The sequence below is a fragment of the Phlebotomus papatasi genome, chromosome 2 (assembly GCF_024763615.1).
Source record: "Phlebotomus papatasi isolate M1 chromosome 2, Ppap_2.1, whole genome shotgun sequence".
NCBI lineage: Eukaryota > Metazoa > Arthropoda > Insecta > Diptera > Psychodidae > Phlebotomus > Phlebotomus papatasi.
In genome coordinates, this window is record NC_077223.1 from 76,450,695 (window position 1) to 76,474,321 (window position 23,627).

The window sequence follows — 23,627 nt, forward strand, 5'->3', positions numbered from 1 at the left end:
GAACGTTCATGCCTTCGAATAATGTGAATTTTCTTTTAGTTTTTCTAAGAGACTTACACATTTCTATTAAATATTAGTTGGCTTATCATCAATTGTTTATAATTCCTTGATAATTTAATGTAAGTCTCTTACGAAAAACAAAAGCAATTCACATTATTCGAAGGCATGAACGTTCGAAGGGCAAACAGGACCCTTCTAGTTGCAGTATTCGATGAACACTTCATGAAGCGGGAAAGAATGGGAGAATCGCCAAGAAGTTACCCTTCTCAATAAAATCAATATACAGAAAAGGCTTTAAGTCTATTTTGATCACGTTTTTAAAGGCCTAGAATTCTAGAGAAAGGTCCTCTGGACGGATGATTCGATGATTCCAATAAAGCAGGAATATGCAAAAACCGTTTGAAATCGAATAAACGTCAAAATAGGTTTGGTCAGGTAGCGCTTGCTTAGACCATTGACGTACAAATTTCATTTGACGTTTATTCGGTTTCAAACGGTTCTTGCACATCTCTGCAATAAAGTATTAACGTTGACAGTACGTGTGGCGTCGACAAAAGCAAATTTTCTTTAAAATTTGAAAATCCAACTGTTAAAGGATTAAGGCAAGGTGACAGAGTGTGGGGCTATTTGAGGCTTAATTCGGTGAGAAGGTTGGTGCTCTTGGATGTGATGGTTAATGCTGAAGTGTATTTTACACTCGTGCCAAAGGTGGTAATACCAGAAGGAAGTCGTCTAATTGCTGCTGATTTTATGCTACAGCAAGACAAAGACCAAGTCACAAAGCCAAAATCATCACAAAATACCTTCAGGATGAAGGCACTAACGTTATGTACTGGCCACCTCAAAACCTAGACCTCTCATCCATCGAAAATCTTTGGTTTTTGCATTGTCTTTGCATTTGCCAAAAATCAAAATCGCCTCTCAGAAACCTTATTATTTGTAGGATTTGAAGTAGATCAACCTTAAGATCTGGCCTCTTTTCGCACAAGACGATTGTGCCTGAAGGAATTGCTGAATTATCTCGCACAAACGGTGGAAATATTAAATAATGGCGTAGACCGTAAAAACCTTTTGATTGATGAAATATTCCATTACTTTTTAAAAATAAAATTATTAGTAATGAATGATTAAAATTATTTTTTCCCAAACTTATAATTAGAAAGAGTAATAATCTTAGAATATAATGGAACTTAATTTTTAACTCTAACCCTAGCAAAACCGGTCAAATTAACCGTTTTTAAAACCTTTTAAAATTAACATTTATTTAAACGATACAATGTCGCTTTCACCTATTATGAATTTTTTAAAATATGAATGTAATATATTTTTTAGTGTTTAAAATTTAATTTATTTCTCATTTCCAAGAAAAATTTATTGGGCATCCTTGGGAGAAGTGGGGCACTTTTGAAATTGTGATTTTTTCCCTATGTTTAAGTGGGACTGTCTCAACCTGTTTGTGCTGTGCAGCTACTGATCTGACCTAAGGTCAGATTGATTGAATATGGAAGAAATTTGAAGTGTTCGAAGCCAGAGTATGTGCGAAGCCTGAAAACCTTCCCCTTATACCCAAACTGTTGCACCTGATGAAGAGTAAATTCCCGTAACAAATCAAAAGTAACAAAACCGTTTTAGTTTTATCCACTTGTCGTTTATTTTTGCGAAAATGAGTTTTACATCAAATACAAACATTACATCGAAAACATTGACGTGTTCTTCTGTTAAAGCCGTGCTCTTACAATATCACAAATGAACTTATATAAATGTTTTTTTTTTTTTAAGTGATAAACAGATTTTATACTTCAATATTTGGATAAGACTTCAAATGGAAGTTTGAACTGTTTGAACCTGTTTCTTTGGTAAGAAATACATTTTATATATTTAATTTGACTAGTTACTTTTGAAAAACAAGAACTATTTTCTTATTCCACCATCTAGCATTGTAAAAATTACGATTATGTTAAAAAATCCAATTTTATGTTTTTTGAAAATGACTAGAAAAAATTAATAATAGAAGTAATTGATTTATTATGTTTGATTTAGTAGTTATACAATTTACAGGATATTTATTAACCACAGATTACTAACAATAAATTTACGACTAATAACTGAACCAATTTGGATTGTCTTTGACTAAATCAAGAAGCTTTAATTAAAAAGAACTTAATCATGTTTTGTGTTTCACCAATTTCTTTCGAATTTCTGTAGTAATGAAGTGAGATGCAAGTAGGGGAAAGTGCCCATGCTTTGAACGGTCCCAAGCTTTATAATGACTAATTTTTTCCTATGTTTCTGAAGAAATGCGACTCTGCAATATATTTTAAAAGAAGACATTTTCCCCTAGTTTTTAAAATATAGAAGAGATGAGCCACATTTATTGAAAAACATACGAAAAATTTAGTAATTGTAAAACTTGGGACCGTGTAAAGCATGGGCACTTTCCCTTATTATTTATGATTGCGATTGTTATTGTTCAATTTTTAAATTCAAGAAAATTTTGAATGCTAAAGCAATTTTAAAATAATTTAGATTTAGATTAAACAATAAAAAATTATTCCATTTCTCAATAGAAAAGCCTCAAATATTGTGATATTTATTTAGGTAATATTTATTTCCAGCAGCCCAAACCATCCAACCGTCACTGAAGCTAGAAAAATTATTTATTTAAAATGTGTGTGTGTGTTTTCTTTTAATAAAATAACTCATTTTTTTGCATAAATCAGCATAATTGTTTTTAAGTATCAACCTGCAATTTAATATTTTTGATTTCAAGAAATATATTAATCCCATAGTGATCTCTGATTGGTTAAAACTTTGAGTTCATTAAAGCTCTAGTCAATCAGAGTTTCTAACCCATCTGGATATTCTATTGACGTAAGTAATTCACTGTAAATCTAAAATTCATTTCTAAATTTTAAAATAAATATTAATGGTGCTGGCACATCTTTTTGATCAGGAAAATTTCGTGAAAAGGAAAAGAAATATCATTTTCTCTCAAAGGTTTTGCATACATCCATCTCATTCTTTCCGACTCTAAATTAGATGAAACTAAAATTGAATTTGTTTTGACATTTAAAAGAAGAAGAAAAGTTCAAATAGTGAGATAGACATATCCAAAATGTATGCGAAAGAAAGTGATGTAAATTTTGGTTTCATGAAATTTTCATGATAACTAAAATGTGTGCCGGAGGCACAATGATCCAAAATTTCTAATGCTTACAATATACTTTTGTGTTTAATAGTTTCTCTGATATCAATATCAGAAAACAATTAAAAAAAATCACCTGAAAATTAATAAATATTGAAAGATGTTTAATTATAATCACATTTGTTGTTTAATATCTTCAAGTATCGATATACAGCAGGACCTCGATACAGTCAACCCCCGATAGACTTCAATGTCCAATAGAGTCAACAGTTATTTTTTTTTTACTCTACGGACTCTGATAGAGTCAACTTGGATCCAAATTGACTCCAATAGATAGTGAATAACGTTTCAATAGTGAATAACGTTTATGGCAACAGAATTTTTAATAATTAAATATCTACCTGAGCTCTTCTAAAAAAAAAGTGAAAAAAGAAATCTTTAAGACATCATTTCCTTATATTAACATTGTAGGTGGGCCTCAATATTACCACATGGAGAGTAATTTATTTATACTTAAAATATTTACTAATAGTAAAAATATTCCGTAAAATTGTTCCTTAATCTTCAACTTTTTCTCAAACAAACGACTTTTTTGGGTCAGAAGTATAGAATTTATGGGTTAATTAAACAAAATATTCTACTATTGTGTTGAATTTATCAATGTTCTAGTACAAATATAAATTAATATCCCTTTCTAGGGTAGATTAAGCTAATTCAAAACCTGCTCCAAATGGAAATTTTTCGCTACTCCAAATGGAAACGTCACTGTTTTTATGATAAATACAGTAATTAATTATTTTCTGTACGACATTTTCATTATTTAGTTAATTTTGCTCCAAATAAAGCGAAAATCCATTCATATTCGCAAATTTTAATTTGTTAATTTCTCAGAAAAATTAAAAGTGTACCTTTTCACCATCGAATTTTTCATCGATCGACATTGTTGGTTATTCGTTTTGTTTAACATTTAATGTCACATTCCTGGCTAATTTTAGTTCAATTGAGTGCTAATCTTTATTGTTAACGGTACGTGAAGTTTTCAAATGAAATAATTACCTAGTTCTTGAACAAAAAGGGTTTTTCTGAAGTCTCTGCAAATGCTTCAATAGGAAACCCCGGAAATATGATTTTTTTGGAGAGATTTTCTTATTGTTTTAGATGAGAATGGAGAAAATACTGAGAATAAGAACAAATCCTGCACTCAAGAGCAACTCAACAGGGTTCTTGAAGACTCTTTGCGGTATCACTTACACTGTTTATCTCCAATTAGAAACTTTCCCTTGTCTCTATTTGGATTAATTTGTTTCCAATTGCAGCATTTTACATTCGCGTATTTTTCTTGTATTTAAGTTTTTAAATTATATTTAAAGAACTTTTACTAAACAGTAACATTCTAGAAGAGTCAAGGAGCAAATTTATGTAATTTTCTTCAGAAAAAAAAATGAATTTAATGTGTTGAATCTTCTGTGAAAGTCAAAGCGTCTGCAAATGGTTTTGAATTAGGACATTTATCCTATCAAAATTTCACATTTAATTGATTTTTTTTCGGACTCCAACAGAGTCAACGAATCCAATAGAGTCAACAGACATGGAAATAATTAGTTGACTCTATCGAGGTCCCACTGTATTTAAAATCAAATTAGAAAATTCACATGAAGCATATGCTTCATGCTGTGATACTCAAATATAAAATCGAAATATATCAACAGGTTTCTTATTGTAAATTTAAAGAAGAAACTCCTATTTGAGGATTTTCTATTGATAGATATCCTACTAGAAATAACGTTTTCATCTTGTAAATTCTGCCTCAAAAAATTCCATAATTCTAAAAAATCGCAATTTTTGTGTCCAATTCTTAAAATAATCTCTCATGTAATGAAGGAAATAAAGCGTAATTATGGTAATTATCCAATAAGAATATCTTGTACTGAAAATACGAATTAGCCCTGGAACTTATTTCAATTCACTGACATTCAAAAGTTAGTTAGCTTCTTTGGTCCTTTGAGGCTCTCCCTTTTAGTTGCTTCTAGTTTAATCCCTCAGAATCATTGAGTTTGGCCAGCTCGGATTCCAGCCTCAGGAGCTGCACGTAAGTGATGAGCCTCCAATTCTCCTTCTCATTGTCTGAACTGATAAAAGTGGTGTAGTAGGAAATGAGCTCCTGAGAGCCATCTTCATCGAGATCTGCAATTAGCAGAGAGTTCTCCTGATAGTTGAGATCTGGCTGGCAGAAAATCTCCTCGCCATGCTCTTCTAGGCAAAACTGAACGATGTTGTTCTGACTTGTATTGATGACACGAGTATCCGTGGAATTGAACAGGATCATCAGTACAACTTCCCTCAGAACCCTCATGCGAAGGATCGGCTCAAGAGGGGAGTGAGTGTGATTGCGGATGATCTCAGGGAATTCACGACGCTTCCGGAAGAATTCTCCTGCAGCCGGAGTCCATTCCCAGAACTTCACGATAAACCCATTTAGGGTGGATTTTGTGGTGTTGAGACTGAGAATAGTTGGGACCATTCCGTAAATTCCTGTGCCATTCCTTATCAGTACTTCATGATTCTGCTTCTCATCCATGAGGCGCACAGTCATATTGCAGTGATGAGGACACTTTCCTCGGTTCTCAATGATGAGTTCCTTCCCGCCAGACGGATAGATATTAATCTGATTCTCCGTATTCTTCCTCTGACCCAACAATCTATGCTGTTCGATTGTTTCTGGCTTTGAGAGTGCATCAACTTTCAAGGCATTGTTAGTCCATAGTCTGTAGAGATCATCTAGAGATTTGACATAGGACACAGAGCTCTCATTTCGCCAGCAACTCAAATTAATCCGGAAGTTTCTGTCTATTGTGAGTTTGTGGACACTTTCACACTCCGCCACGGTATAGCTCTTCCCCAGGATTCTTCCAGTTGCCCCCGAGATGAGGAATAAACTATTGTGCTGATTGGTTTCACTGGGTCCAATCTGGAGGAGATCCTTAACGCCATCTCCATCCAGATCCGGAAGAATCAGAGGAAAATCAACGGCATCTTCAGGAATTTTTGAAGAATTCCCAATTCTTGGGCTTATATGCCACAGCCATTCGCCAGATACTGGATCCAGAGCTCCCAGCTGACCCATCTGCCCCACAATCAGACAATCTGCCTCGCCGTTTTTGTCCACATCGAGCAATGTACAATCTATGGATTTTGGCTCCTCGGGCATTTCATCATACCAAGCCACTTGCCCTCCCCGTCCAATCAGTGAAATAATCCCATTTGTATGATGATCATTTTCATCAAATTCCGCAAATACCCTATCGCTACGGTACATGAAAATCAAATTCTTCCCCCTTCCCTTCAGTCCTGTCACTGTATTTATTATTCCCTTTAGTTCAATCTTCTCATAATCCCTAAGCCAATTGTGTGTCTTTATTTTTTTCTCACCACTGGAACATGTGGCTGAATCTGAACATGGCAATAGCCACAGGAATCCCACTGTCACAAAAATACACAGTCCGATGGACAAGAAAAAAAGAATTTTCCTACCTCCAGACATGCCTTTCTTCTCAGGAAGGGTATTTGTCCACGAAGCAGGTACATGTCCCCCTTCGACATTGCTGTAATTTCCCAGAATCTCAGTGGTGGAAAACATCAGGTGATTCTCAATCCGGTTGAGATTGCTGGGAGTTCTAGCTGGATTTGTAGATTTTGACTGAAGCCTGGCATGATGGTGATTTCTGTGTAGCAGCTCTTCTTCACTCTCTGAATCACTCATGGTCTGACACAATGGAGCATAGACACCTTGCTTTGTGTCGCTATTTATCATAATTCCTCAGGAAAACTGCAGAAAAGGATTTTTTTAAGAAAAAAAGTCCAATCGTTTTGGAGGCAATTTGTTTTTTACCTTTTCCTCAAAATATAACAAAAGTTTTTCTTCAAATTGTAGAAAATCTGTAAACTCTCATACTTATTGAAAGATCTTCACAAGAAAACACTTGAAAAATTTATGGGTTTTAAGAGATTTTCACGATTTTCACTACAAAAAAAATATCGATTGTTATTGTTTTTCTCTCGCGGCGAAAAGCGGCGAAATCGAGGGAGCCACCCGGCTGACCAGGTGTTAGTTAGTTAACAGTCGGCAAACAGCTGACTAACAACTCGGTTAACAACTCTGGGGGTCAATTCAGCTGATTACTGATTACCCCCCGTCAAATAATATCTGCAGATATCTTTAAGATTTCTGTAGAGAAAATCTACACCTCTACAGAATATCTGCAGATAAATTCTGTAGATATTCTTACGAATTTTATTTGGGCTTGGGACAAAATTCGTCAGAATATTTCGGCAGATTTATGACGAATCTCTGATGAATTTCTGTAGATATTCTGTAGATTTTTTCTACATTCCAGACTTTCCAGACAAGATGTGTCAGAAGAGATGGAAAAATTTTTCAGTGAAGTTTGCAAAATTCTATAGAGTTATTCTTAGTGATATCACGGTGTTTATATAAAATAAAGAATTCTGCGACGCCGTGTTACAAGTAGAGAAAAGTGAAGTGAAAACTTTAAACAGAGTGTCGACCAAAATTTCGTGTTTTTGTATCATTCGATTGGTGATTTTTAAGAAATTAGTATTTTTGCTCGCAGTTTTTTTACTTATCTAAAATGTGTACTCGGTAATGCTTGTTAAGCAGAGCATACAATTTTCTTTATAACTTCTACAGTTTCTTCATAAATCAACAATATTTTTGTGAAGTAATGGAGGTTATGCAGATTTTCTAGGGAGAAATTCTGCCGAGAATCTGCAGATTTTCTCTGAATGTACTAGAATATACCGTTAAAATTCAAAAAACCTCCGAGTAAAATCGGCAGGTAGAGCAATGATTTGACGACACATTTCGTCAGTTAAATCAGCATTTATCGTAACTTCATTTTTGCGATTTTGAGATATATACAGTAGAGTTCCTCAAATTTGAACATTTGGGGGATATAGATGACATTTCTCACTCCTCAAATTTGAACGATATTTTCAAAAACGTAACGGAATTCACGTGAAATGCACTTTCCGTAAACTAAGATAAACAACTTTAGAGAATATATCAATGTAATTAATTGTGAAATAAATGAAATTTCTTGCAGAAATACCAGAGAAAAATGGCGCTCCACGCAAAATTTTCTTCACATAACCTCAAATTTTACATTTTAAACTCAACTGTCGTTCAAATTTGAGGAGTTCAAATTTGAGGAACTCGACTGTACATATTTGAAATCAGCGTAATTTTGTTTTTTAAACGCACTTGAGAAAAAAGAAACTTTTATAAGCCAAATAAAAATTATTTTTAACAAAAATTATCGTAAGTACCCTTAATTAAAAAAAATGTATCAGAATTTGTCGTAACTTCCATTTTTGGGGAAGTTGCGACAAATTTTCATACAAAATTTCAGTAATCAGCATTTGCCGTAACTTCTTTTGTTCGTATGCGTGGCTTGTAATTTGCAGCAAAAATGTAACATTTCTCAATAAAACGTTCACAAACTCTTCCAAATATCCAAAGACACTGACTGTGAATAATGCACCATGAAATCATTTTAATTCAATATTTGCGAGAAAAAAAGTGAGAAAAATCCCTACCCATCTGTCATTAATTTAAAACAATAACAAGCGACGTGACGCACAAAATTTATTCAATAAAAGTTACGAAATAAAAGCTTTTAGCGACAGGGATAACAATTTAATTGCCTAATTCAGTCAAATAAAGGCGCTTATTATCACTAGAATAATTCAAATTGATATAATGCATTTTAGAAAATTGTCGTAACTTCCAAGATTTCCACACATTGGAAGTTATGACTTTATAAACGATGGAAGTTACGATAAAATATTATTATGTTTCTTCTAACATATGTCTCAATATCTTAGCTGTTATATCATTTTATAAAAATTTTCTCGAGTTAACTTACAGTTTATTAGTGCCACTTTTATTATTTTGACTTAAAAGTATCGCATTCGGGGCTCACTTTTAAGAAAAATAAAGCTAAACTGAAAATTTCGTCTCCTGAAAAGTTGTCAAAAGGAAGTTACAAATGCTGATTTAAATGACGATTTATAAATCTAAATTCCAATTCAGACATCCCAGCTGATTATTGATTAAGCTAATTAAAAAAGTCTCCAAAAAGCTCCTAAGCTGTTTTCGTATTCAGACACATCAGTGTAATCAACAAAATACTGATTATCCGCTCATTTATTCTCGACCACCTCTCGCGGTGGCCGATAAAGATAAACTGATTTAAGTTAATTTGACATTTATGAAAATGTATAGTGACTCGTATCATATTTTCCACGCGATTTTCTTGAAAAATTATGTAAATAAGTGCTTGTATTTTTATTATTTTTATTTTTCTGTCATTTTTTTTTATTCTTAAAACAATATTTTGTGGCAAACTACAAAGGACCACCGAAACTGCGATTAGAAAATAACTGTGAAGAACTCGATATTAATTTTTTCGAATATTGAAATTGTTAAACGAATACTAAAATTCCTTATTTAGGTTTTTGCCTTCGGTATTCCAAATCATGAAAGCTTTTTTCCAGGATGTGATTGATTTCTTGGACTCCAGTCTGTTGATATTTTCCATTTAGAAGTTTTTTTCTAGCTCGCATGTCTCGGATGATTTTCCAATTTGAAGAATATGAAAAAAATGTCCAGCTGTCATCCTCAAGAAGACACGTTTTAGTTTCGAAACTCTCCGCTATGCTACTCGTGTGCTGTACCACCTTAACCAGAGGAACCACCACTAAAGGAAAAAGTCGTTTTTGCATTCGAATCTGGCAACACTAAAAAGTGGCTGATGTTGCATTTAATTTTTAATGTTTTTAGCTATTTTTATCATTCTTGAGAAATTCTTCCTGCCTAATTCTGTTGCAAGAGGTCAAATAAATATAAAAAATGTGATAATTGTGATAAATTTGTGAAATTTGGATGGTTTTTTTGAGAACAAGTGACAGTGGGTGAACGAACACTGATAGAAAATTCGAGAATTTTTATGTTTCTTCTAAGTTTTTTATTCTTTTCTTCCTCTACAAAGATAAGGAAATTATTCTAGAATCCTTACAGTTTAAAGTATGTGAAATTTTTCCAATTCTTGAAGGATAAAAAGGAATTTCTTTCCAGTCAGTGACATGGTGATTAAATGGGATGTATTTCAGTGTCCGGAGGGCTTCGAAACGGATCAGGGATTGCCTGGAAGTCTACATAGAACTTCTAGGGCAGAGGTGTGCAAGAACCGTTTGAAACCGAAAAAACGTCAAATAAAGCTTGTTCGTCAATGGTCAAAACGCTACCTGAGCAAACTTATTTTGACGTTTATTCGGTTTCAACGGTTCTTGCACACCTCTGTTCTAGGGCCTCCTCCAGAGAAGTTTGAATGCCAGAATAACTAAGAAAAGCCCCCAAGAGTTCCAAAGCAGATGACAAATCTGGTCAGGATGCTGTCTTTTCCAGGGCAATTTTCACACTAAAAAAAACACAAGAAAAATCAGTAAAAATCACAGAATTATCCCACAAATCTCTTCACTGGCCAATTCTTTCTTTATTTCGTCGGTTGCGGCTACCTCTGTCGTATCTGCATTTGTTTTGTATCTGCATTCGGAGTAAGCTACAATACAGACGTCCCCTCTTGCGTGAAATGCTGACACAAAAGAAATGCAGATACGACAGAGGTAGCCGAAACCGACGATTTATTTAAAACATAAATAGACACAAATGCTTTTTTCCTTTCTGAACTATTATATTTGATCATAAAGCATTAGGAAAAACTCAATTTTACATGAATTCATCTGCTGAATAAAAGTGTGACGCGAAAGAGTTAAAAAGCAATCTTGGCGACGTTTTTTTTTCAAATCCTGGCAACGACCACTACAAAAACAGAAAAACGACTTTTTCCTTAAATGTTGGTTCCTCTGCCTTAACAATTTTTAGGTCAACTCAGTGCTACTTTCCAGTGGCCCAAAAATGTTACCAACGCTGTTAACCTGTTAACATTCTGGTACAAGAGCTGTTGGTTGTTAACTGGTCAGCTGGGCTGTCACTGCTCGTCAAATTTTCTTACAGTTACTACACTGTAAAATACCAAAGTTCAAATATTGCGGCTAATTTTTTCCTCATTTATGTACAAAAAAATAATATTACTCTTGTCATATTACTGGAAATACCGTAATTTTGCATATTATTTCATTAAAATGAAAAATCAAAGTGAAAATCAGTTAATTTTTGAACGCATTTCCCAGCCCAAAAAGTTTCTATAAACTTTTTATCTGTGTAGTCAGTGTAGCTATAAAGCCCCATTGTTGACAAGTGAAAATCGTATTTGCTCTCGGATTTTTCATGAATTTCCGCACTAAAACCATGCTTGATTACACTAAAAAACAACGCAAATGGCTCAATGCGTTTTCCTTATCACTGTTATCGTGGAAAAGTGATCAATAGTGGAGTGTTTTGCTGTAAAATTTGCAGAAAATTGTTTAGCGCTTTGGGTGAGTGTTGGAAGCCCCACAAAATTGGTCATGAGACTCGCTCTCACGGAGAATTTCCTTTTATTCATCACTGCCTTGAATTACTGAGCTTAACAAGTTGTCCCAAATATTCCTTGAAGTGCTGTAAAACTTCCTGGGATTGTGTCAGTGTGAAGAAAAGAAAAGTGACAGAATCCTGGGGAAAAGGATGTCAAGGAATTGTTAGCTGAAAGAGGAATTCCTCGAATCTTCTAGGTTAGTTGCATTGTATCTCCAGAAGGCACTGAACTGCGTAGAAGGACGCTGGGGAGGCACACGCTTTGTGCTAATCCGAGGGATTTGGGCCTGAGAAAACTGGCTTGTTTGTTAGACATCTAATCCCCGGATGCTCCAGCAGAGAACGCGCGTACACACAAAAAAACCACTTGTGGCGCGTTTCTCCACATACGGGGGCCTCTGTGTGTGTTGGGCAAATGTCATATGACGCCGTTTTTTCAGCCCAGAAAAGCACGTGACCGTGGGGATTGTGTAAGTGTATTGGGGAGCACTGGGTGAGTTTGTGGAGGAACATCTGCGCGCTGTAGAGCATTGCAAGGGAAATCACGAGGAGTGGATTAAGTGGAATGGGGGAAAAGAGTTTTGGACGAGAAAAGTGAGACAGTGTGGCGGGAATTGAATTCGAAATTTTAAGCCTTCCACAATCTTTCCCGGAACGCCCGGAACAACACAAAAAAAAGCCAAAATTGGAGACTGATTGGGAAATTGGGAATATCTTCAATTTGGTTGATCGATATCAAAAGTTCTCTTTGATATCTCTCTCTCTATCTGGCATAAAGGGGGAGAGCGTTGGAATATTTGTAAAATTGGTCTTGCGTCCGACACCCAACGATCGGCTGCCAAAGCGCGAGGAAGGCGCTAGAATATCAAGAGAAGCTTTGCCAGCAAATCATTTCCTTCTCGCCAGTCGTCGTTGAGCTGTTGCGCAAAGTGGCTGTTGCTGATTTTACCGAGAGTCTCCGGACGCGACCAAACAGAGAGACACCAAGGAAATATAAAGTGCATCAAGTGACCAAGAAAATTGTGTGTCATCTGTGATTGAGAAAATTTGGATGTGTGAAAGAGAGATTATCCAAGTTGAAAGTTTGTGAATAGTGAGTGATATTTGTGCGGTTTTTTTTCTGCTGTGGAGTATATAACAATCCTCCGTCTATATTTGCTAAATGACGTGCCAAGAGAATGCTGTCTGAGACACTGTGGTCTCTGAGTGTGGTGAGAATAACGTCCAGAGAACATCACAATGGCACTCTTCAACAAACTATTCTCCAAGAGGAAGAATATTCCTGTTCCTCCATCACCTCGCAATGTCAGGTAAGCCATCAAGTAAAAAAATAATTAATTAATCATAAAATGATCCCTCCCTGCGCGTGATTTATCTCACACAAGAGACAGAGAATATTCATTGAGAACCTGCCACACTGAACAGACGTCAATTGATCAATTTATTTTTATCATTGCACAAATATAAAGAGGGACATGACATCAATGGAGAACTATCGTCAATTTTCACTCCAATCTCTCCCCCAAAATAAATTCGTCACTCACTTTTTAAAAATAAAATCAAACTCAAAATTCTATGAATGAATTAATTATGCAACTTTTACGCTCCCAACCTAATCGAGAAATCATGTGTCTTTTCACACAATGAGATCTCACAGAGAATTATCATCTCTAGCACTCAATTGGATACTCTCCATTGTGTCAGGGGAATATTATATATGTGATAAATCATCATGATTATTCGCATTGTCTTGTCGAGATAGGCACCTTCTGTGCCTCTAAAATCAATCTTTGATGTTCATCGCTGTTTAAGCATCACAAGACTAAAAGGCCTAGGAATGTGAATCTCCTAGTTTTGCACATACAGGGTGTCTCACATGGTTTCAATGACGTATTTACCGTACACTAAGTACATTTAAGTACCACGATACTTAACTAAAAGCATCACTGATCAATTTGCCTCCAGATAAAAGCAAAGAGATATTTTTCAATGGAACCGCTTTAAATGAGTTTGAGGAATTTTCTTTATGCTATTCTAATCATCACATCAGATTGTTGATGCTATATTTAGGTTCTACACTTCTATTTATTATTATCGCAGTTAAATTCTTTGATTAAAATTTGCGTAGTTTAAATCCAATCAGATTTAATTGAGTTTGAAATGGTTCTGGTTAAATTAGAGGTTTGGGCCTTTAAAAAAAAGATCAAAGAACTAAAATTTTGTATTTCGTTTTTCATCGGACTTATTGAGACTGTTGAAATAGATATATCTGACTGTGTTATCACACTTGCACATTAAAATTTTAATATGATTCACATTAATTGTCGCTGGTGAGAGTCCAAATGTGTAATTTGTGTGTTTGAATCAGTTAATATTCAAAATTTGATCTATTTGTTGATAAAAAGGTAGACTTGGCCCGCAAAATGTGATATAAATTGATTTATAGCATTAATGCGAAATATTAATGCGATTTTCTCTTTAATTTTTTAATGTGAAAAATATTTATGCTTCAGGTAAATTTAAACTTATTTTTGCAGGCCAAGTCCACTTCTTTATCAATAAATAGAAAAACCCCAAATATTAAGTGACTCAAAGACACAAATAACATATTTGGACGCTCACTAGCGACAATTAATGTGAATCACATTAAAATTTTAATGTGCAAGTGTGATAACGCCGTGACACTAACCCCTGACTAAAGGTTTTTTTTGTATATGGAGCTGTTTGAAGCCAACTCATAAATTGCTTCCAAACTCAGCTTACACTTTGAGTTACGAAAAACTTTTTAGACGGAAATATAGAATATTTATCCCTCTTTACAATTCACAGAGTCCTGTGTACAAGGCATACCTCGAATCTGACATATATCGTGTAACGGTCACGAGTGCAGAAAAATTTCCATTCGAATCTGTATGTGAATGCGAGAAAGTCGCTTCAACTTTGAAGGCCACTTGCCAGGGAGTAGATGTGACAAAAGGCGAAAAAAAACTGATCATTCTCGGTCCTTGTAACAGGTGAAATTTTCGAATAAAATATATCTTACATGAGTTGCAGTCTAACTGTATAATTCCGTTTCCTAAACTTCCAAATTTCTGAGCATGTCTGTCCATTTAGGGGAACTGTACCAAATTTCGGCCAGTGCACAATTTCGGCCATTTCTTTTGGTCTTCTAATTTCCATGAATTTTTAGTTTTTGCATACTTAGAGATTATAAAATGCAAAAAAAAACAAAATATGTCGCTTCGACGAACGAGATGATGTCAAAAAGTCTTTAAAAAAATTCCGGAAGGCCAAGGAACTATGAGAATCAAAGTGGCCGAAATATTACACAAAACTATGTCTATATCAAAATGTATTAAGAATGATTTTAGAGAAAACAAAGACGATAAACTATCTTATAATATTCCAAAAGTACTCCTAAAAAAAGAACAAAAACATCAATTTATTGTTAAAAACAATATTTCAAACTTAGACTTTCGAACACTTACCCCAACTATCTGTATTTTATTACAACATTCTAAGACAAAATTGTGTGTGTTTCCAACACAAATCAGTAGGGGTTTCTATAACAACATGACAATGTCATATGACAAATTTTTGTGGAAAATTTGGTAGCAGGAAAATATTAAAGCCAAGAGGTCACTGAACGGCCATTGCAAGGAACTCTAAGAAGCTCTCAATAATTGACACGAATCCACGAATCGCATTTACTATTAGATTTCCCAAATTAACTAATTAAAAAATAAAAAAAGAATTGTAGGGTAAGTGTGCCAAATTTCGGCTCAGTTGCATGCAAGTGTCAAAGTCTCAAGTTTGAAATGTAATATTTTTAATACAAATTGAATTTTTTTGTTTTTTTATAAGGAGTGTTGCTTGGAACCTTGTAGACAGTTTATCGTCTTTATTTTCTCTAAAATCATTCTTAATACATTTTAAAATGAATAAAAATGTAGACATAGCATTGGTGGCCTATTTCGGCCACCTACATTCTCATAGTTCCTTGCCCTTCCAGAATTCTTTAAATGTCTTTTTCAGATTATCTTGCTCGTCGAAGCGACATTTTTTGTTATTTTTTTTGCATTGTACAATCTCAAGAGTATCCAAAAACTAAAAATTCATGGAAATTCGAGGAACAAAAGATATGGCCGAAATTGCAAGCTGGCCGGAATTTGGCACACTTACCCTATACGCACTAGGAGCAATTTCTTTAAAAAATGCGTTTTTAAAGAAATTTCCTCCTATTCTTGTAGGCAGAAACGTCAGAATTTTTAAAAAAAAGGCAACGAAAATTACTTCTAGTGTGTAGATACCATAAGGGTAAAAATCGTACAGTTTAGCCAAGACCCAAAATTATCCGACCGTTTAGGGTAAAGTGGACCATGGTACAAGTTGGACAATGATACAAGTTGGACAATGATACAAGTTGGACAGGGCTTTTTTTCTTGACAAATTTAGTACTTAATTTTTATTTTTATATTTTTATTGCTTTAGTTTTATAATTTGATTCCTTGTGCTTAAAAAAATAGTACTGTATTTATCAAGAAAAAAACCCTGTACAACTTGTACCGGCGAATTGTCCAAATTGTATCACTTTACCCTATCACAATTTTGTTTTGTTTTTTTTTGTTTTTTTTTTCTTTAATTATTTACATAAAATACTTCAGAATTTGTGTTCATTCAAATTTATCTGATATTTTTTGCAAAAATTCATAAAATGGTGAAATGGTAAAAACCTTTGACAGTCAGGTTAATGACAGTGATTTTTCCCTCGAAGATTAGCCAAGTAATCTAGTTAAATTAACCAAATACTACCAGTTTATTCTTCAATCAAGCATCTTATTCTTGGAAAAATCACATTCAAAACTTATATAATTAATTTAAAAATATCCACAAAAAATACCCGTAGTTTTTTACGCTTCTTTACTACGGTAACAAATTTCTCAGTAAAAGGAACAATGACCAGTCTTTTGTTAATATTTCATCGCAAAAAATACCTTTTGATCAGCAAATTCTCACAATTTCTTGTGAGTCATTTGTCCCAAAACTCCGCCAAAGAACTATTTATTTATTTTTCTCCATTTAATAAGCTCACGAGATCAATCGCTTAGCATGTTATTCTGTGAGAATTTTCTCATGCATTTATCCAACGTCAACAAGTGAATAAGACAATATTTTGTCTTTTCTAATTTGATTCTCGCTAAAATGACCGGCAAATAAGAAATATATTGGACTTTTGTGATTATCACATGTTTCTCATAATTCAATGTTTATCAAAAGGTGCTAGAGTGAGAAGTCACACATATAAAATTGCTATTAAGGTGTTTCAATTATGACTTGATAGTTTTGAGAGCAAACAATAAATGGAACAATGTGATTTTGTATAATGCCCAACGCACAATAAATTTTGTTATGTCAACATGTTTTTAACATTTCATTGAGAAAGAGCGAGATGACTAGATCTAGATCTCACTCACTCTCATTGAAATGTCAAAAACATGTTTACTAAACAAAAGTTATTGTGCGTTGGCCATAATGAACAAGGGAAGTTTTTATTGCTTGAAGGAGATACTTTATGAAGAGAAAAATAAAACTAGTGTTTAGATATTGGATATTGTGTTATCAGGAGGTGCAGAAAACATGTTTGTGAAGGGCAGGGAAATGTGGGTGGGTATTTACTATGTGTGACCTCTAAAGAAACAGAGAATTTGCTTGTTATTACATGGAAAAAAATCACACTGATTAGATCACAATTAGTAGCGACAAATTACTTGAATTGAATTTTCTAGTTTTTTTTTCTAATCTTATTCATCAATTATCTACAATTAGTTGAACTGAAAGGCAATGATAGGGAAATAATTGGATTTTTTTCTTGTATTGAGAGTGTGGGAAAATTGTATAGATATCACTGGTTTTTTTTCTTATACTGCGATATCTCCAACTTCTTGAATGTTTTTGTATCTGTGCCCTCTTTTTAAGTGGTTTAGGAAGCTCTTCTGATTTTCTCCAGTTCGCAAAGATTGGTGAGGTCGGTGCGGTTGTGGAATATAAGGAAATGGTCTTTATCAAAATTGCTCTCTCAACATTACTGAGTCTCCTATAAATAATGACACAGAGAATTTCTTGTTTCTATATCGAGACTTTATGCGGGGGTTGTGATAAAGAGATAATAACAATTTTATTATCAAAGTTGTTTCTTGTTCTTTTTTTTACTGTAGGCTCAATTATACCTAAATTTTCCTTTGAAGAAGAAAAAAAACTCCTACTCGGTAACTCGTGATATTAGTTACCATCTCGGCTTGTGGCCTAAAGTGCACGAGCACCTTGCTATTTTCCATTTACGCGATTGTGACGATGAAAATTAAGACTCGATTGTTTGAAGCAAATATTTACTGTATTTCTGCTATTTTTGACAAATTATCCCGCAATTACTCAGCATAACAAACAATGAGAAGTTGTCTCTCTTCAATTTTTTAGTCACTTAAAAAATAATAATACACTAGATTTTTTTTTAAATCTAAAATGAAAGAAAAATAACGACTTCTATCTTTAGTTTTAATGATGGACTGAGAGGTTATTTTGAACTTAATAATTTTTGTACAGAAGTAGAATCTACAAACATTGTCAACAATTTTTACTAGTTATTCCTTGTATATAATAAGAATAATTTTGTCTCTGTGTTTTGAAGAGGGAAACGTGTCTCGGATTAAGGAGAAGTGGTGTGCTGTATGAGATAAAATTCGTATTATTTTATTGGTATTTTACCAGACAAACTAAAAAAGCTCTGAACAGTCAAATTTACTTGACATTTTGATTATTAATGGCTCCGACACACCTTTTAGATCAGGAAAATTTCATGAAGTCGAAATTCGAAACCCTTTCTCACATGTTTCGCATATGACTATCTCATTCTTTCTCATGACAAATTCGATTGAGATAAATTTAATTTGGAGTGATGTTTAAAAGAAGAAGAAGAGTGCGATTTTAATGTTTTTTTTAAAATTTTTTTAATGTTAATTTTACACCTTTTTAAGAGTAAAATTAGCATGAAAAAGAGTAACTTTAACCCCCAATACACCTAAAAAGGCTAATATTTACAGCAATTTTGGATCAATACTGCAGGGTAATATTTACATTTCCGGAATGTTATTTTAACTTTTTCGGATTTCCCTCAGTGTTGGTATAGTAGAACCTCGTTATAGTCCATATTTGGTTTCAGATTTGACACTTGGGTCGCACTATAGTCCATGTCATTTTTTAAAATTATCAACTACTTTTAGTATTGAAATTGCTCGACGGCTTCCACTTTCTTGGCGATTGTGATACTTGTCCTCGTTCTCTTCATTATGGATCGCAATTATCACAACAAACTACTCAATAAAGTTTTCCAAAAATATTAAAATAATTATGAAAAACATTGCATGTCGCGTACTAAAAAACATAACCTAACTTAAAATCAGTGTTTTGAAATCAACGGTCAATAAATTGTGGACTATAGAGCGATGGCCTATAGCGGGGCTCTACTGTATAAAGATTATTTTTGAGCGAAATTAAGCATCATCAACATTTTCACTTTACATGTTAGATACCAGAATTATTTATATAAAATATATTAACGGTCTAACCAATCAGAGATCATCATGGTCGGTCTAAAATGTATTACAGAATAAATATATAGTTAAATGGGGACAAAACAATATTCAAGAAGTTCAAACAGGTCAAACTTTAGTGCAAAATCTGAGGGAACGTTTTGCTCATCCAACTTCCCATGACTTTTTTAGGTTAGGGACAACATAACCTCACATACTAAAATAACCTAGTGCAACTGCACTACTATATTCATTTTTATACTTCAAAAAAATTTCTTGAAGCGCGTAGTAATAAAAAATACTCGTATTTGTCTATTATATAAATGAAATTGACAAATATTTGACAAACTTTTAACACCCATAATTTCTTTGGCAGTATTATAGTCTCCTGCTATCTTGTTTGTGTTCTTTTCAATTACTGCCCTCCAATTGTGCTTTTAGAGTGGATGGCACTTGAGAAAAAAAAATCATCAAAGAGCAAGTGAGATAGAAAATAGAGTCATATATTTTATTTGCTGTGCGCGACTACTCAACTCAAACTCACGTGCTCTTTATTTTTAGATCAACGAACCAAATGATCAAAACCGATGAAAATCTGTTTTTGCCATCAAGACAATTTTTCGCTCATACAGAGATTTTTGTGTGAAAATGATCGGAATATTTTGTTGACTTGACACAATAATTGCTCATCCCGATCATTTTCTGGGAATTAAATTGAGAAGATGCAAGAGAGCATAAGGAAATGAGGGATAAAAAGTGCTTTTTGCATCTTGTGATCTTGGCGTATGAGAAAAAATTATTCCATTCACTCTGTTTTTTTTGCATTTCACAAAAAATATGTTGTTTTTTATTCCTTGGTGCCCACCCAATTTACACATTATGCGAGAAATTTAAGTTGAATAAATTCTTTTTTTTATCGTCATTTCTTCACTGTGTCAATAAGAGCTGAGAAAATTTTGTCACGAGACTAAGGTCAAGTGGAAATGTCTTATCGGCAAGAAATATATGAGCTGGAAAAGATGACTTAATTCTTTCCCATTAAACACTGATTTTGGTGGAAGATATTTCTTGAGATGTAAAATAAACAACATGGACATTTATTTAAAAATATCCTCGACATTATTCTGAATGCAATTATCACAATATTCATTTGTTGCTGGCTTTTAAGACATTTTTCTGTCAGCACAAGTATTTAGAGCAAATTAATACAAAATCTGACTTTAGTGGGCAGTTTTTTTGTATTATTATAAATATTAGTGCGACTGGTAGTCGAAAGAAAAATGTTATGTAAACTTTAAATGTTGGTCACGTGACTTAAAACATTCATGTTTTTTGCAATGAAAATATTTTTTCTCGTTGTAAATTGATAGATTTTCTTAGTAGGGATTGAAAAGAGGTGAATCAAGGAGAAATTGGTGGATTTTGTTACTTTAACGAAAGATTCAAAGCTTTACTAAAAGGGAAATAATTTTATAATTGATCGGAAATAACAGAAAATCAATTTGGAAAAAAGGTTATCTTAAGATAATTACTACAATTTCAAAAACAATCTATTGTTAGGGTATCAGACGCATTTTTGTGCATTTTAAATCAGTTTTTTTTACTGTAATGTAATGTAATAATTATGAATAACAATAACCTAAAAAAACTGATTTAAAATGCACAAAAATGCGTCTGATACCCTAACAATAGATTGTTTTTAATTATTATTAATAACAATAACCTAAAAAAAAAACTTATTTAAAATGCACAAAAATGCGTCTGATACCCTAACAATAGATTGTTTTTGAAATTGCAGTAATTAAAAACCATAAAAAACTATTAACATTATTTTCAGTTTTTTTGTGAGAATTTCAAATATTTTGTCAATAAAGAAATCCGTAATTCTAGGTTATGCTTTCATGATAAAATATTTTTGGTCAAAATATGAGAAATATAATTAGAATTTGATAACTCCGCTAAATCTGATAGGTTATACAGTTTCTAATATCATCTTTGATACTTAACATTTTGATTTAAATACTCCTAAATAGGCAAGAGATCAAGTTATAAAGCGATACTTGCAATTTTCTTGAAGACAACCGTAAAAGTTGACTACCAATAATCGATTGCATGATAACAATTCTATATACCTATCCATAATTTTGTAAAAGAAGCAACAATTTCTTTATCATGATTTTTTATTAAATTCTAATATCTGTAATGATACAGATTTTTTTTTGATATTTCAAATTTTAAGTACTTACTAAGTAACTAAATTTAATAAAATTCCATAATTTTCAGTAGTTGTAGAATATCTAATTATTTACCAAATGTTTGAAAATGAATCAATCTGAGTAACTCCTTATCTTGCATTACGGTCCTATTCCAATGAAAAATGAGTATGCTTTTTTAAGCATTTTACTGTTCTCAAGTATTTCTGCATTATCGACTTTTCTTTGTGTTGGTTCTTGGCTCAACTGTTTTCCCCCAGTCCTCACCGTGTTCTAAAACCGCCAAACAATCGTGAAAGGAACCAATTAAAAAGAATAGTCGATTATGCAGAATCACTTGAGAACAGTCATGTGCTAAAAAGATATGTACAGTTTTCATTGGAATAGCAACATTACCCAGGTAGTGCCAGTGACTTTTTAAATTCCACTTTCCATTACTGGATGTTGTTCTACAATTTTATCACTGAGAAAAAAAAGAGGGTGCGATTAACTTTTTTCCTCGTAACTTTAACACTTTAGGTGTAAAAATATACACTGTGAGAGAAATCCAAAAAAAAAATAAAATAACATTTCGGAAATGTTAATTTTACCCTGCAGTATTGATCCAAAATCGGCGTAAATATTACCCTTTTTAGGTGTATTAGGGGTTAAAGGTACTCTTTTTCATGTTAATTTTACCCTTAATAAGGTGTAAAATTAACAGCTAAAAAGTGTTAAATTTTTGAGGAAAAAATGTTAGTCGCACCCTCTTTTTTCTCAGTGCATCAACATTTTTTAATGTTAATTTAGCACCATTTTAAGTGTAAAATTAACATGAAAAAGGGTAACTTTAACTCATAATACACCTAAAAAGCATAATATTTACACCGATTTCGGATCAATAATGCAGGGTATAATTAACATTTCCGGAATGTTATTTTAACGTTTTCGGATTTCTCTCAGGTATTTGAGAATTTCAATGGAAGATATTCATCAAATACTCTTTCTTAAATGCAAAAATATTGAAAAATCACCCATTTATTCATAAACCCGAAAGCTTTCGGAGAAGGAGCTTATCCAAGGCAACTAGAGCCAGCTAGATCAATTATGTATCTTTTCAATAAATCACATGTGCAAAATTTGGGTTCTTGACTATTCTCACAAAATTTGTTCGTATGACAATTCTCACTTGTGTACTGAATCTACCCAATTGACAAGTTTTACGTAATTTATTCACGAATATTTATAGTTGTAAAGGATTATTACAGTAGAACCACGCTATAGGCCATCGCTCTATAGTCCACAATTTATCGACCGTTGATTTCAAAACACTGATTTTAAGTAAGGTTATGTTTTTTTAGTACGCAACATGCAATGTTGTCATAATTATTTTAATATTTTTGCCAAGCTTTATTGAGTAGTTGTGATAATTGTGATCCATAATGAAGAGAACGAGTACAAGTACCACAATCGCAAAGAAAGTGGAAGCCGTCGAGCAATTTCAATACTAAAAGTCGTTGATAATTTAAAAAAAAATGATATGGACTAAGTGCGACCCAAGTGTCAAATCTGGAACCAAATATGGACTATAGCGAGGCTCTACTGTATTCTAACAAATCCACAGTAAAAATAAGTGAAGATGCTTCGAATTTACTTTGAAAAATATCACGCTATTATAATTTATTTTATTTTGAGGTTATGTTCCAACATAACCTTACATTTGTAACATAACGTCTTTGTTGTTCTAGGAATTTCTTTCGCTTCTTTAGACATCTATCACAGGATTTTAAATTATGTTTCTTATTTGCTGAAATTCAGTATCTAACTCGTTTTGAATTTCAAAAAAAGTTCTACTTTGAGACTGTTGGCAGAACCAGATTAATACGACAAGAATGCATTTCAGAAATATAACGCACAGTGAAGAAAAAAAAAGAATCAATTGAGGTTGTGAAATAGTACAGTAGCTAATCTAATGTGAAGTGCCAAATAGCGACGTTTTGCTGCATTATAAATTGATGAATGATAAGACCTTAATGTCTGTTTACACTCAGCAATTGGCTTGTGTTTATTTCTCTGACTGTAATTGTGTGATTGTGAATGCGTGAACCCAAGAGTCACATGCTTGGGGTGTTTTTTTCGTGATTGATGGG

General features: G+C 33.2%; 2 protein-coding genes across 10 annotated transcripts in view; one reads left to right on the forward strand and one right to left on the reverse strand.

The window, feature by feature from the left end:
- Window positions 1-4,832: 4,832 nt before the first annotated feature.
- LOC129804457 (uncharacterized) lies at window positions 4,833-7,231 on the reverse strand. Of its 2 annotated transcripts, XM_055851775.1 has the most exons (3): window positions 7,035-7,231; window positions 6,677-6,971; window positions 4,833-6,595 (listed from the first exon to the last, which is right to left on the reverse strand). In XM_055851775.1, exons 2-3 carry the CDS (start codon window positions 6,954-6,956, stop codon window positions 5,172-5,174), a joined length of 1,704 nt encoding a protein of 567 aa, XP_055707750.1. In that variant the 5' UTR covers window positions 6,957-6,971; window positions 7,035-7,231; the 3' UTR covers window positions 4,833-5,171. The 2 variants fall into 2 exon arrangements, with proteins under 2 accessions (XP_055707750.1, XP_055707749.1); XM_055851774.1 differs by having other exon boundaries at window positions 4,833-6,971.
- Window positions 7,232-11,455: 4,224 nt separating this feature from the next.
- The window catches only part of LOC129804441 (folliculin-interacting protein 1), a 42,675-nt gene continuing 30,503 nt past the window's right edge, over window positions 11,456-23,627 (forward strand). For 5 of the 8 annotated variants that reach the window (XM_055851750.1, XM_055851745.1, XM_055851751.1 and 2 more), the window contains exon 1: window positions 11,456-13,009. In XM_055851750.1, coding sequence (XP_055707725.1) covers window positions 12,939-13,009 — 71 coding nt within the window. In that variant the 5' untranslated portion in view covers window positions 11,456-12,938. The remainder of the gene's footprint in view (window positions 13,010-23,627) is intronic. The other 3 variants (XM_055851747.1, XM_055851752.1, XM_055851746.1) reach the window with 2 other exon arrangements.

Coding starts and splice junctions, on each gene's coding strand:
- LOC129804457 (XM_055851774.1), bottom strand. CDS start 6,956: ATGATAAATAGCGACACAAAGCAAGGTGTCTATGCTCCATTGTGTCAG.